Source organism: Panicum virgatum, chromosome 6K (assembly GCF_016808335.1).
Source record: "Panicum virgatum strain AP13 chromosome 6K, P.virgatum_v5, whole genome shotgun sequence".
In the NCBI taxonomy this organism is placed as follows: Eukaryota; Viridiplantae; Streptophyta; class Magnoliopsida; order Poales; family Poaceae; genus Panicum; species Panicum virgatum.
Genome location: NC_053141.1, coordinates 17924330 through 17936187, shown reverse-complemented (window position 1 = coordinate 17936187; position 11858 = coordinate 17924330). Strand labels below are relative to the sequence as shown.

At 46.4% G+C, this 11858-nt stretch overlaps 1 protein-coding gene across 1 annotated transcript; it reads left to right on the top strand.

The window, feature by feature from the left end:
- Positions 1 to 9806: 9806 nt before the first annotated feature.
- LOC120711946 (zinc finger protein CONSTANS-LIKE 2-like) lies at positions 9807 to 11211 on the top strand. The gene has a single exon (XM_039997621.1). The coding sequence runs from the start codon at positions 9955 to 9957 to the stop codon at positions 10798 to 10800; it is 846 nt and encodes a 281-aa protein (XP_039853555.1). The 5' UTR covers positions 9807 to 9954; the 3' UTR covers positions 10801 to 11211.
- The last annotated feature ends 647 nt before the right edge of the window (positions 11212 to 11858 follow it).

The following is an 11858-nucleotide window of genomic DNA, read 5'->3' as shown; positions in this document are numbered from 1 at the left end:
TCTTGTACACCTTTTTTATTGGGTACCTTGTCTTCAGCATCATTTGCTACATCTTTTACTCGACCGATGACAGAAGTCGGCGTGAGAGTTTACTTATCTGTACAAAGAAATTGTCAAATTGACATGCAATTTGAAAAAAATGGACTAGCGGTAAACTTATTTTTAAGTAGTGGTTACTGGTAAGATTATCTTAAAAGTATTTTCGGAGTGTAAGCATTTGCAAACAATAAACTTTTTTTTCTAAAAAAAGAAGTATTCCTTTTATATTGGAGAGAAAAAAAGGAGTATTTGGGAATGGAGTGAGCAGGTGTTTTCATTCATGATGGATCCTTCCGGTGCCAGGAAAAGATTTGCAGGTAGGCCCGGGGCGGCCAGGCTGGCCCTAGCACAATCGATCGCACAAACCAACTCGTGGAACGAAGGAGACCTGCGAATTGGCGTCAGCCGGGACGTCACCTGAAAGCAAAGGTTCTTGCGCTGAACGGCAAGCCTGCTTGGAGTTTTGCACCACGGAAACGACCGTTCAACCGTCGTCTCTCGCATCAGATCAGAGCCAGTAGTACTAACGACTTGGAACTTTGGAAGAACAATCGTTTCCCAAAAGGCTAATAACGTGCCTTTCATGGTAATATCATCAACAGTAGGACACGTGTTGCGCTGATAGTATTTTAGAGTTGTGTCGAAAACCCAGGTAATTTTCGGCACCTTGACGTAATGTTACAAGCGACGTGCGTAAATTTCACCATTAGCAACTGCCTTCGCTTCTAGACATATACTTTTTTTTATATAAGTACAATACAGACGCTCACAACACACACGCACACTCACTCTTATGAACACACGTACGCAAATCCTGCCTCTATGAGCACCTCCGAAGCACTGGGTCAGCAAATCTGAAGATTCTTGAAGTCACCAATAGCGTCTCGTTGTCGAGGGGATCGTCCCTTACCACTTATAAAAGTATAAGTGCCGAAACATTCTAGAATAAATTCAAGAAAATGCGAGCACCCGTGCTAAGTTAAGAATTTGAACCCGAGTGGGTAGGTTCCACCACAAAATATTTTTCAGAAGATGTGAGTTGCTCTAGTTTGTCTAAATTCGAAACTACATTCGAACCCTTCAAAGCTGAAACTAAGAGGGTTCCCTTCGTTTAGAAAGAATCCCCACTCATTAGAACAAGGTTTCAGAACCTTCCTGACCAACGTCCCTATCCCAACAGTATCTAAGAAATACTTATATTTATCCTAGGCACACCCTAACCCTTGTCATAATCTTTTACGATAGTTGATTAATAAGATTTGGATGGAACACTAGCTGGACAAGAGGCACTACTACTAGGTGGGGAAATATCCATCTATTGCTGTGATGGCCGAGATGAAAGCTGAAGGCGACAAAACACTTGGTTAGCGATTAATGCCGAAAGGGCCATCAGCAGCAATTTCGATGGGACGTGTCCTGTCCTGTTTTGTTTTGTTTTGTTTTTGTTGATAAGCATGTCCTGTTTCTTTGGAGGCCTCACGAGGCAAGAGGAATGAAGTAAGGCCTGGAACGTTCTGGAACCACAAGCAGGGGAGGATAAGACCACCACCACCAACAACAACCTCTCTCCTCTAATGGAGTGCTCCCAGAAAAAGAAACTCGGAGGATAAGGCGACGAGTGGGACGTGCCGGAAAAGGGAACCCTTCGGTTCCAGCAAGAAGCTTGATTGGCACATACTCTCATGCCGCTTCAAAACAGACTACTGAAAGAAAAAAAAAAGCGGTACTAGTTTGGTGAAATCCGGCCAACCCTTGCCTAAATCAGGCCCTGTGTAGTTCCAACGTAAAATTTTTTTGCGTTAGAATCTTACTAATTTGAAGTACTAAATGAAGTTTATTTACAAAACTTTTTGTACAGATGAGTTGTAAATCGCGAGACGAATCTAATGATGCTAATTAATCCATGATTAATCAATATATTAGCGGATGGTTACTGTAGCATCACTGTTGCGAATCATGGATTAGGTAGGCTCATTAGATTCGTCTCGCGATTTAAAGCCCATCTATGCAAAAAGTTTTGTAAATAGACTTCATTTAGTACTTCATACATGTGTCGAAACATTCGATATGACGATTTTTTTTTATGTTTATGGGATTTATGGGGTGGGAACTAAATAGGGCTTCAATGGTCTTGGCGTAAATTCGTAGTGGTGGCACATTTTGTTCGTCGAAGGCTCGAAGATCATGCATGCAGTTAATTCCATATTATGATGTAGCTAATTATACTATGTTCCAAACAAAGGCTCCATCATGACATAAGGCCAGTCTCAGTGAGAGTTTCATGGACATAAATATCTAGACTGAGAACTATGTAACCGTGCCAAATGAGTTTCGTGGTGATGAAACTCTCCTCACATCCCATGAAACTTCATGATTTTCTCTCCTTGTCATGTCAACAAAATTAATGGTATTTAATGTCATGAAACTCTCCATGAAACCTCTACTTAGACTGGCCTAAGGGAAAATATAGTTGTAACTTACATATGGGATTAGCTAGTGCTACTTTTTTTCTTCTTTCAAACCAAACGCTTTGTTCATCAGGTATACTCACCTAACTGATGCACCTCTGGTTGCCCTTATGGATGCCCATGGGAGCCGGGGCAATACCGTCACACGAGTGCTACTCCTATTTGCGTTGGCTTTAGCTTGTGCTTTGCTGACGAGCACTCGCTTCCAAAGCAAATAGTCTGCGCAACTATACCGCGCACCTTCAGCCAATCCAAGCGTTACACGACTCCCCGTCTCCCCCCAGAACAGCCGTCGCTATCGGTCAACGACTTTTTGTCCCGGGTGCGGAAATGATCTGCTAGTACCTCATGGGGCGGTTTGCCCCAATCGACCTAAAAACCGAAAAAAGAAAAGAAAAGAAAGCTAGTTCTGAGTTCTGATCAGGTGCAGTGAAGAAGAAAGAAAGAAAAATGCCCTAGAGCTCGTAGCCCACGTCATCACGCGAGCCCGGAGCACGCGCTAGCTAGCCGTCCGTCCGACGTGGCACTAGTAGCCGGCGCCGCGCGCTATCACCTCCGAACGTTCCAGAAGGACACGTGTCGCGCGCGTGCGCCGCGGGGGGGCGCGCAGAGGTCAACGCGCGCGACCCGCGTTGACTTTCAGGAGGCACTTCCCGGTTCGCTCCGTCGGGTCTGCGGGACAGGGATGGCCGCACTTGTCCACCCAGTGCTAGTGCGCCACGGCTCCCTTTCATCTTTTTATTTATCTTCCAATCTCAAACCCTTTAGATATCACTACTGTTCATGCTAATGGCTACTAGCTTTCACTGTCCGTGTTTTTAACCTTTTCACTCGGAGTCGTTCAATCATTCCTCTGTTGGGTAAAAAATTTAGAAAAAAATCAATCACCAGCCGCCGCCGCTCCGCACCAAGGCAGATCCGGGAGGCGGCGCGATAGTTTACTCGGGGGAGGATTTAAAAAGTTTATCCCGAGCGGGGGGCCGTGCTTGTTCGCTAATGGTCCGTATTTGTTTAGTCGGGGCGGTTAGGTTATCCGGCCTGATGTTAACTACTAATGGCAACAATCTGAGTTCTAAACAAAGGTGTTACGGCACTAGGTCGGTCAAGTATATGTTTAGATTTGTGCCGCACAGCTGATTGCCATGGTTTGAAGACACCAGCTAGCTAGGGCCCACCACCACATTGCTCCAAGACCACCACCTGTAACCAACTGAAAATAGACGGAATTCATCTTCAGCATTGGCCCTTACCGACGTGTGAGTCGAACGAACCCATAGACCCAACAGTAGGGGCGGTACTTCAGGACGATGCAATGTCTGTGAAAACAACCACAGTGTCACTCTCGTGACCGCCCGCGTTCGCCGCCGATGTGAGATTTTGCACAAGATGGATTCGATCCGACCTGCAGGAGGGCGATGAACCCTGACCTGAGACGGTGGTTTGCTTTCTTCAGAGAATGGAATAGTATTCGTGGCCATCTAGGTTACAATAGCTGGACCTATTGGGTAGCAACTCAATTACATAATACATAATGCGTAAACTAAACTCGAAAGCGTAAAGTTGTCTTGACGAAGGCTGAGTCATGACACACAGGTTCATGAGGGCAGAGTTCTCCTTATAAGACTGTCGGTATCTTTTAGCAGGGATACCCACTTCTACTGCAGTAAACCAGGACTCGTGTAGTCATCTATAACTACGCCATAAGGGGCGGAGCAGTCGGGCCCCACGGGTCAGGCTCTTACCTCACCGGACCAACAGCCCCGGACCCGCTCTCCGCTCCGGGACAGATCTGGTGACGCCACGTGTCCTTGAGGAGGGGAAGCTCCGAACCAACAATTGAGGGCTCCGATCCTCCATAGGGGTCCAGGACCTCCTCGCGCCCGTCCGGACCTCCCACGCGCGTAGAACCAGCATACCGCCGGGGCGGGGTCCGGGGGCGCCACGTGTCCCACGGGCGCGGGCGCTGGAAGACTCGCCCACCCACCGCATTCAATGCGGGTAGTTGAGGCGTGCTCTGCCGCCGTGGCACGCGGGACAACCTTTGTCAGGTCTCACTGTAGACCGCGTATTAACGAGGTACACAGTGCAGCCGCCTGCGCTGCATCCGTGCAGAGCCCGTCTGCCGCATTAATTGGATACGACGGCACGACACTTTTCCATCATGCTGCCTACACCGCAAGCTACACGGCCCGTTCAGCTACGCTGTAGGCAACGCCGCAAGCTACATCCTGGCGCCGTTTCGACAAGACAGAGCATGGATATGCAGGACGGAGGATCTTCACGGGTAGAGAAGGGAATTCAGGAATGAGATCTCCGTCGCCTGCAATGCCATAATGTCTGAACAGTATGTTATTTTATACTACATCGATTGGGCCCACCTGTCGGGGACCCAACGGCCATGTACACGCCTCCCTTGAGATATAAAAGGGAGGCGCTCGCTACAGATAGACAGACTCACGCTGGACTCAGCACTAAGCTCTCTCACACACTCTCCAGACTCCCTCGAGACGAAGGGAATACAAGCAATACAACACACAGTGAACGTATGGTATTACGCTCCGGCGGCCCGAACCACTCTAAACCAGCTGTGTTCATCGTGTTCTTCCAGCGAGATCGAACTAGTCCTAGCGAACCCCCGAGTACTCACCCTCTGGATTTAGGCGGATGCATTACGCCACCCGGCTATGGGTTTGCATACCACGACAAAGACTACTAGGACAAACCTCTACTACTTTTGCTAATTCTCTGTCAATCAAAGGCAACGCATATCTAATACTAGCATAAAACCTGATGTCTAATGATTTTAGTAGCTTAGGCTCACGAGAACTCTTTGCTCATTTTGCACGCAGATTATTTTCCAGAGGAAGGAAAGGAGGAGCTTGCCAGACACTAGCCAGTGGTGAGACAAGAGTTTTGGCTTGTACGGCAGCCAGGGTTGAAAAGGTCAGAGACCGCGACCGATGCAGCCGAAACCGAGTTGGGGGCTTTGTGGCCACTACCAACAGTATCCCGACGACGCGAGCAATCAAGCCAAGCATCCCGTTGAATAGTAGTAGTCGTTTTTCAAAAAAAAAATGGTAGTAATAGTGTGCCGCCCCGGGAAAGCAGGTCGGCCCCCACCGCAATAACATCCCGGACGACCGCGCACGCCACGTCATCGTCAGGATCCGTTTCTGCGATTTTGTGTGGGCCGGGGGGCGGGCCCACGTCGGCACAGACCAAGTGGACATCAGCTCCCCTGCTTGCTACCCGTCTGACTATCAGCTAAATCATCTCCCCGGACTAATTAAGCTGCGAGGAAATCATCGTGTGCACAGCAACGTACGTAGGAAGCCCGCCTTCTCTTCTGAAATAGTATGTGTGGGATTGTCTACCGTGGATTTTTCCTCGTGTTACTCAGAGGCCTAGAGGCTTGGTTCTATACGGGTGCCTTGCGCACGCGTAATTTATTTACTTGTTTCCATTTGTCAATATAAATTTATATAGAGGTTTGTAGTAAATGTATAGACAAATGGATATATATAAATAGAAATAGAATATTTATTTTTAAAACAAAAAGGCAAAAAATAGTAGCTGAAATCCGCCGTCTCAATCTCGCCGTCGAAGGCGGCCGGGAGCGGTCCTCGGGCATCTCCTTACCATGCAATGCGCGGCTATCACGCCCGACCTGTGGCACCGCGGCGTACCGGAGCGAGGCCGGGTCGCCCGCCGGTGACGGCATGAACTCGCCGCACCCGTCGAGGGCGTGCCCGCCCAAACTCGCCGCGTGGCTCTCCGGCCTAGCTTCACCGCCGTCGTTGCAGTAGAGCACACACCCATTCGGAGGCCACCAAAATTACCGATCGAGAGTTCTAGATTAAGATATTTTGCAATGACCGAATGGAGAGCTGATGTGTGGACCATTCGTGTCTGAAGGCCTCAAAAATAACAATGGCACGGCCAATCACATGCACCGTCAATTTAGGATCGAATGGTGGGAATCTTTTTTACTGACGTGGCCGGTCTGCCCTTGCGCCGACCTTCGGGGCATTCACATATAGAAATCAGGGCCGTGATTAAATTCAAAAATTTTATCCCAAAAACGTCACATCGAATATTTGAACACATGCATGGAATACTAAATAAAATCTATTTATAAAACTTTTTACAAGCATAGGTTGTAAATCGCGAGATGAATCTAATGAGCCTACTTAATCTATGATTTGCAACACTGATACTACAGTAACTGTTCACTAATTATGAGTTAATCATGAATTAAGTATGCTCATTAGATTCGTCTCGTGATTTACAACCCATCCGTGCAAAAGGTTTTGTAAATAGATTTTATTTAGTACTCCGAAATAGCAAGATACAACCCATCTGTGCAAAAGTTTTGTAAATAGATTTTATTTAGTACTCCGAAATAGCAAGATTCCCTTTCATCCGTAGCCATCGGACGGCCGATTGCGCCAACCTTCGGGGGCATTCACATATAGAAATTAGGGCCATGATTAGATTCAAAAACTTTATCCCAAAAACGTCACATTGAATATTTGAGCACATGCACGGAATACTAAATAAAATCTATTTACAAAACTTTTTACACGGATAGGTTGTAAATCGCGAGACGAATCTAATGAGCCTACTTAATCTATAATTTACAACAGTAATACTACAGTAACCGTTCACTAATTATGAGTTAATCATGAATTAAGTATACTCATTAGAATCGTCTCGTGATTTACAACCCATCCGTGCAAAAGTTTTTGTAAAGAGATTTTATTTAGTACTCCAAAATAGCAAGATTCCCTTTCATCCGTAGCCATCGGATCGCGATCGGACGGCCGAATTTTTTTGGCCGACGTGGCCTGCCTAGTCGCTCGCGGAGCGTCGGGGCTTTAACATATGGAAAAATTTATCTTCCAAAATAGTATATTTTATACCATCAATTGTTTTTCTTGATATCAATCAGATTCAGATATGAAACAACTTTTTGGCATTTTTCTCAGAAAAGTAATAATATACTTTATACTTGACATTTCAAATATAGCTGAGGTTCGATTCGGTACAGGTACTCGCATTTTCTTAGTTTTATTCTACTATTTCACCGGCACTATCATTTCAGTAGTAGGTGATGTGTCCGTCGACAGCGAGGCACCTATGGTGATTGTGTTAGTCTCAATGAGATATTCGTAAGGATATGCTGATGTGCGTGTATTCATAGGGATGAGTGTCCGTGTCTGTAGTTTCATAAAAAACGATATTATAATGAACATAGAGGATGAGGTGCTAATATAGTGTTTCCATGAAAGGGTGTTTATTCATGTACTCGTGACAACACAAAATGCAACATGGTCTACCAAGCAACTAATATACTCCATATGCTAAAGATATTCAAATGATGAGTTTTTTTTCTAGAATTTTTTGTCATCTTATATTGCATATCATGATTCATCAAATGGATGAAAGAACATAACTAAATAAGTTGAGTTATGATTTAGCAAAAATATTTTAAAATAAATAAATTAAAGCCTATTTGGCAAGGCTACGGCTCCTTCAAAAATGGCTTCAGTTCTAGCTCCAGCTCCTCTAGTGGATCTAAAACCATTTAGGAAAATGTTTGGTAAAACGGTTGCTTTTTATGAGTAGATTGAAGAGGAGGAGCTGGTTGAAGTGGAAGCCATTTTGGGCTTCACCAACAGCTTCTTATGTGGAGCCGCTCCAAAACCACCAGTTTAACAGAGCTTCGGCCGGAGCCAGCATTGGAGCCCATTTTTGAGCCCTGCCAAAGGGCCTCTTAATATATAAAACTTAGATTTGTGCAATTATGTGAATTCTACTATCTATAATTTCCACAACTTTTTTGTAATTTCTACATAAGAACACCATCGCTTAAAATTTGTTCATTTATGACATTGTCGTAGCATTTCTAGTGGCATTTGGGAAACAAGTTTTCACACTAAAATTGGGACATCAATGGCATAAAGGAACATGTTTACACCATGAGTATGAATAATTGACTCGATGGCTCAAACCTATTTTCTCTTCAATTAGAATCCAAATAAATAATTTCTATAAGTGAGAAGAGAGGATTATAATAAACTAATGATTTCTATTTAAAGGATCAATAAGAGGTTCATTATAGTTATATAACTGATATTGATTTCTAAAAACAATAACTAACTCTAAGACAGAAGCTTGCTAACATTAGAACACATAAATTTGAAGATACTTTCATAAAGGGTACTAGGTAGCATTTTGGTGGCAAATCACATGCCACTCACCTTGTAAGGATGCCAAATAATTAATTATTCCCATTTTGATGGGATCCCCTAATACTTATAAGTGCTAGTATTAATCATATTGTAAGTACCATTGCTAGATGCCTTATCACAATATAATAATTTACAAATTTTGGTCAATACAAGGTACAATCTGTACTCTACAGGGTGATACAAAGGGTCACACTACAGAAAGAGATGAGAAGGCAAAATAAATAATTGCTGATTAACATTGGTGAGAGGCATTTCCTAAAAAAAAACATTGGTGGGAGGCAGTTAAGAATTCACAAGGAGAACACTTGTGTCACACGCATTACAAACCAATGATCAAGTGCAGCACAAAACAATTACCATGAGTAGTTGTTCAATAGACGATATGATTTTTTTTATTACCCATTCAAAAGGGGCACCTCTCACTGGGGCAACCAATATCAAGATACTTTAATTTTCCTCTGAACAATATTTTTTCACAAATCAAACACGAATTCCATTTAATTTTCAATCTAGATGTTCAATTCACATTGAATTTCAATAAAATGTAGTACATTTAGACATACGCATGATCATGATTATGAGATTTGTTGCATCGAAGAGAAGGACATAAACATAATTTGAAGAAGGGAAGAAGCACATTGAAGTTCAACCCCTCAAATTCCGATTTGCATGCCTACATACATATATCCCAAATGCTCAAATTACAACAAAACGAAACCACACACAAGAATAAAAAATATTATCATTTAACACATCATTAGCCTTTAAACATCAATGAGAACAAGTTTCTCGAAGCAATAATAATCCAATGGTTGTGATGCCACAAAACAAAGTTACTCTACAAATGCAGGTATGGATGGATAGTTTGGCAAGGGAACAAGGGTACCTACCATAGTACACCTACCAATTCCCTCTAAATTACACGATCTTCTCCCTCAGCTCAAAGTTTTCGCGGCCATTAGAGCTCCACGTGTCCTCTTTAGGCGATTCACCAACTCCACCTTCCCTAAGCTCCCGCCCTTCTCCTCCATGGCTTCCTCACTTCATCCCCAACTCCCTATTAATACAGCTCAGCAGCTCACTTCCATTTCCCACGCTCACACACAAACGCAAGAAGCTCAAAGAAGCTGAGGCAAGCTCAAGAGAGAAAAAGAAAAAGAAGCCTAGCTAGAACTAGAAGGAGGCTCAAAGGGATGATGGGAAGCGAAGGCAGCACGAGCCCAGCGGCGGGGGGAGCCTCCTGCGCGGTCTGCGGCGGCGCGGCGGCGGTGTACTGCGCGGCGGACGCGGCGGCGCTCTGCAGCCCCTGCGACGCCGCTGTGCACGCGGCCAACCTGCTGGCGTCGCGCCACGAGCGCGTGCCTCTCGCCATGGCCGCGGCGGCGGCGGCGGCATCCGGCGTGTACGACGACCTCTTCGCGCCCGACGACGTCGACGCCGCGTCGTCGTGGCCGGAGGCGGCGGCGCCCGCGCAGGGGCAGGGGAGCCCCCACCAGAACGGCAGCTCGTCGACCAGCTTCACCACCAGCGACAGCGGCGCGGAGGGCAGGAGCCTGTTCGACCTGCTCTCCGACGTCGACCTCGCGACGGCCGCCTGCGTCACGGGCGGCGGGTACCTGCCGGACGGCTTGGCACCCGTCCATCACGGCGGCGCTGCGGCTCCGCTGTGGTCGCAGCCCGGCATGGCCGCGTGGGCGGCCGCGTGGTCCTCCCCAGCGGATACCGCGGCCGTCGTCGTCCCGGGCGCCGCCGCCGTGGTCGCCGCGGCGGCGGAGCGGGTGGCGAGGGTGCAGAGGTACCGCGAGAAGCGCAAGAACCGCAAGTTCCAGAAGACCATCCGCTACGCGTCCCGCAAGGCCTACGCCGAGGCCCGCCCGAGGATCAAGGGCCGCTTCGTCAAGCGCGCCCCCGCCGCCGCCGCCGCCACGAACGCCTCCGACACGGCCAAGTTCTGGCTCTCCTTCTCCGACGACGCCCGCGACGACGGCGTCGGGTTCTACGTCGACGCCGCGGCCTACGGTGTCGTGCCAAGCTTCTAGAATGTTTCGCCCTGCAGGCCCAGCTTAAAGCAAGTTAAGAAATGGGCGTGCGCCATGTCGCCATGCTAAGGGCGCTATCATCGTTCTTGTTCGTCTCATTTCACTCTTGTGGTCAATTATTCGTGGTGAAATTCCGCTGCCATCGCTATTTTTAAAAGATGGCCCGGGATTTCCATGGGTCAGTTGGTGAACATGAACTAGGGATTCACGTGTTGTAAGGTAGCCTAAGTAGATGTTCACCTTAAGTCTCCATGGATTGATTTTCTATGCTAAGATGCTTAGTTCTGTGGTAATTTCTCTCTCGTGTCTCCGGAAGCAAAAATTGTAGCGAAAGTCCGCCATTTTTTTTGGAGATTGTGCGGATTTTCGATGGGTCAATCAGTGAATAAAGTGGTTAATCTTTGGTGAATAGCTTATGCAACATTGCAACAGTTCATCCATAATTTTAGCGTTTTATCTTTCTATTCCAAGATAATTAGTAGTTCCTTGGTGTTTTTTAATCTTATGCCACTATTGGAGCGAATACTTTTCGGCCAAAGGCAAAGTCGTCCAACTTTATATTGAAAGCGTATCACGTCTTTACAATGATCGACATAACCGGGGAGGCCGGTTTTACAAGGAACGGGAGGGCACTCGGACCCCCCTGGCACAGAGAAACAAAAGTAGCAAAAGGTGCACCACGGATGATACCTCTACTGCGCCAGTACTACTCTAAGACTACGGCAGCCACGACAGGCGGCACATCCAACAATGGAGGAGGGACAGATACGAAACTATACTGACAACACACTCGCTGACATCTCTCCGATCATAAGCTCCATCTTGGCTCGGTCTTTCTTCTTTAGAAGGATCTTCCACTGCGTCAGGAGCGCGATGGTCTTGTGAATCACCACCACCGGTGCCGGCACAATCTTGGCGTTGAAGACGAGATCATTCCTTGTTTTCCACAGTGTCCAAAACACAAGAAAAGATACAGATGTCTAACTCTGCCTTTGTTATTTAGAAGGAGGTTTTCCATCAGGGCCCCAAAGGAGCTTGGATATGCGGCCCAACCGAAG

Coding starts and splice junctions, on each gene's coding strand:
- LOC120711946 (XM_039997621.1), top strand. CDS start 9,955: ATGATGGGAAGCGAAGGCAGCACGAGCCCAGCGGCGGGGGGAGCCTCC.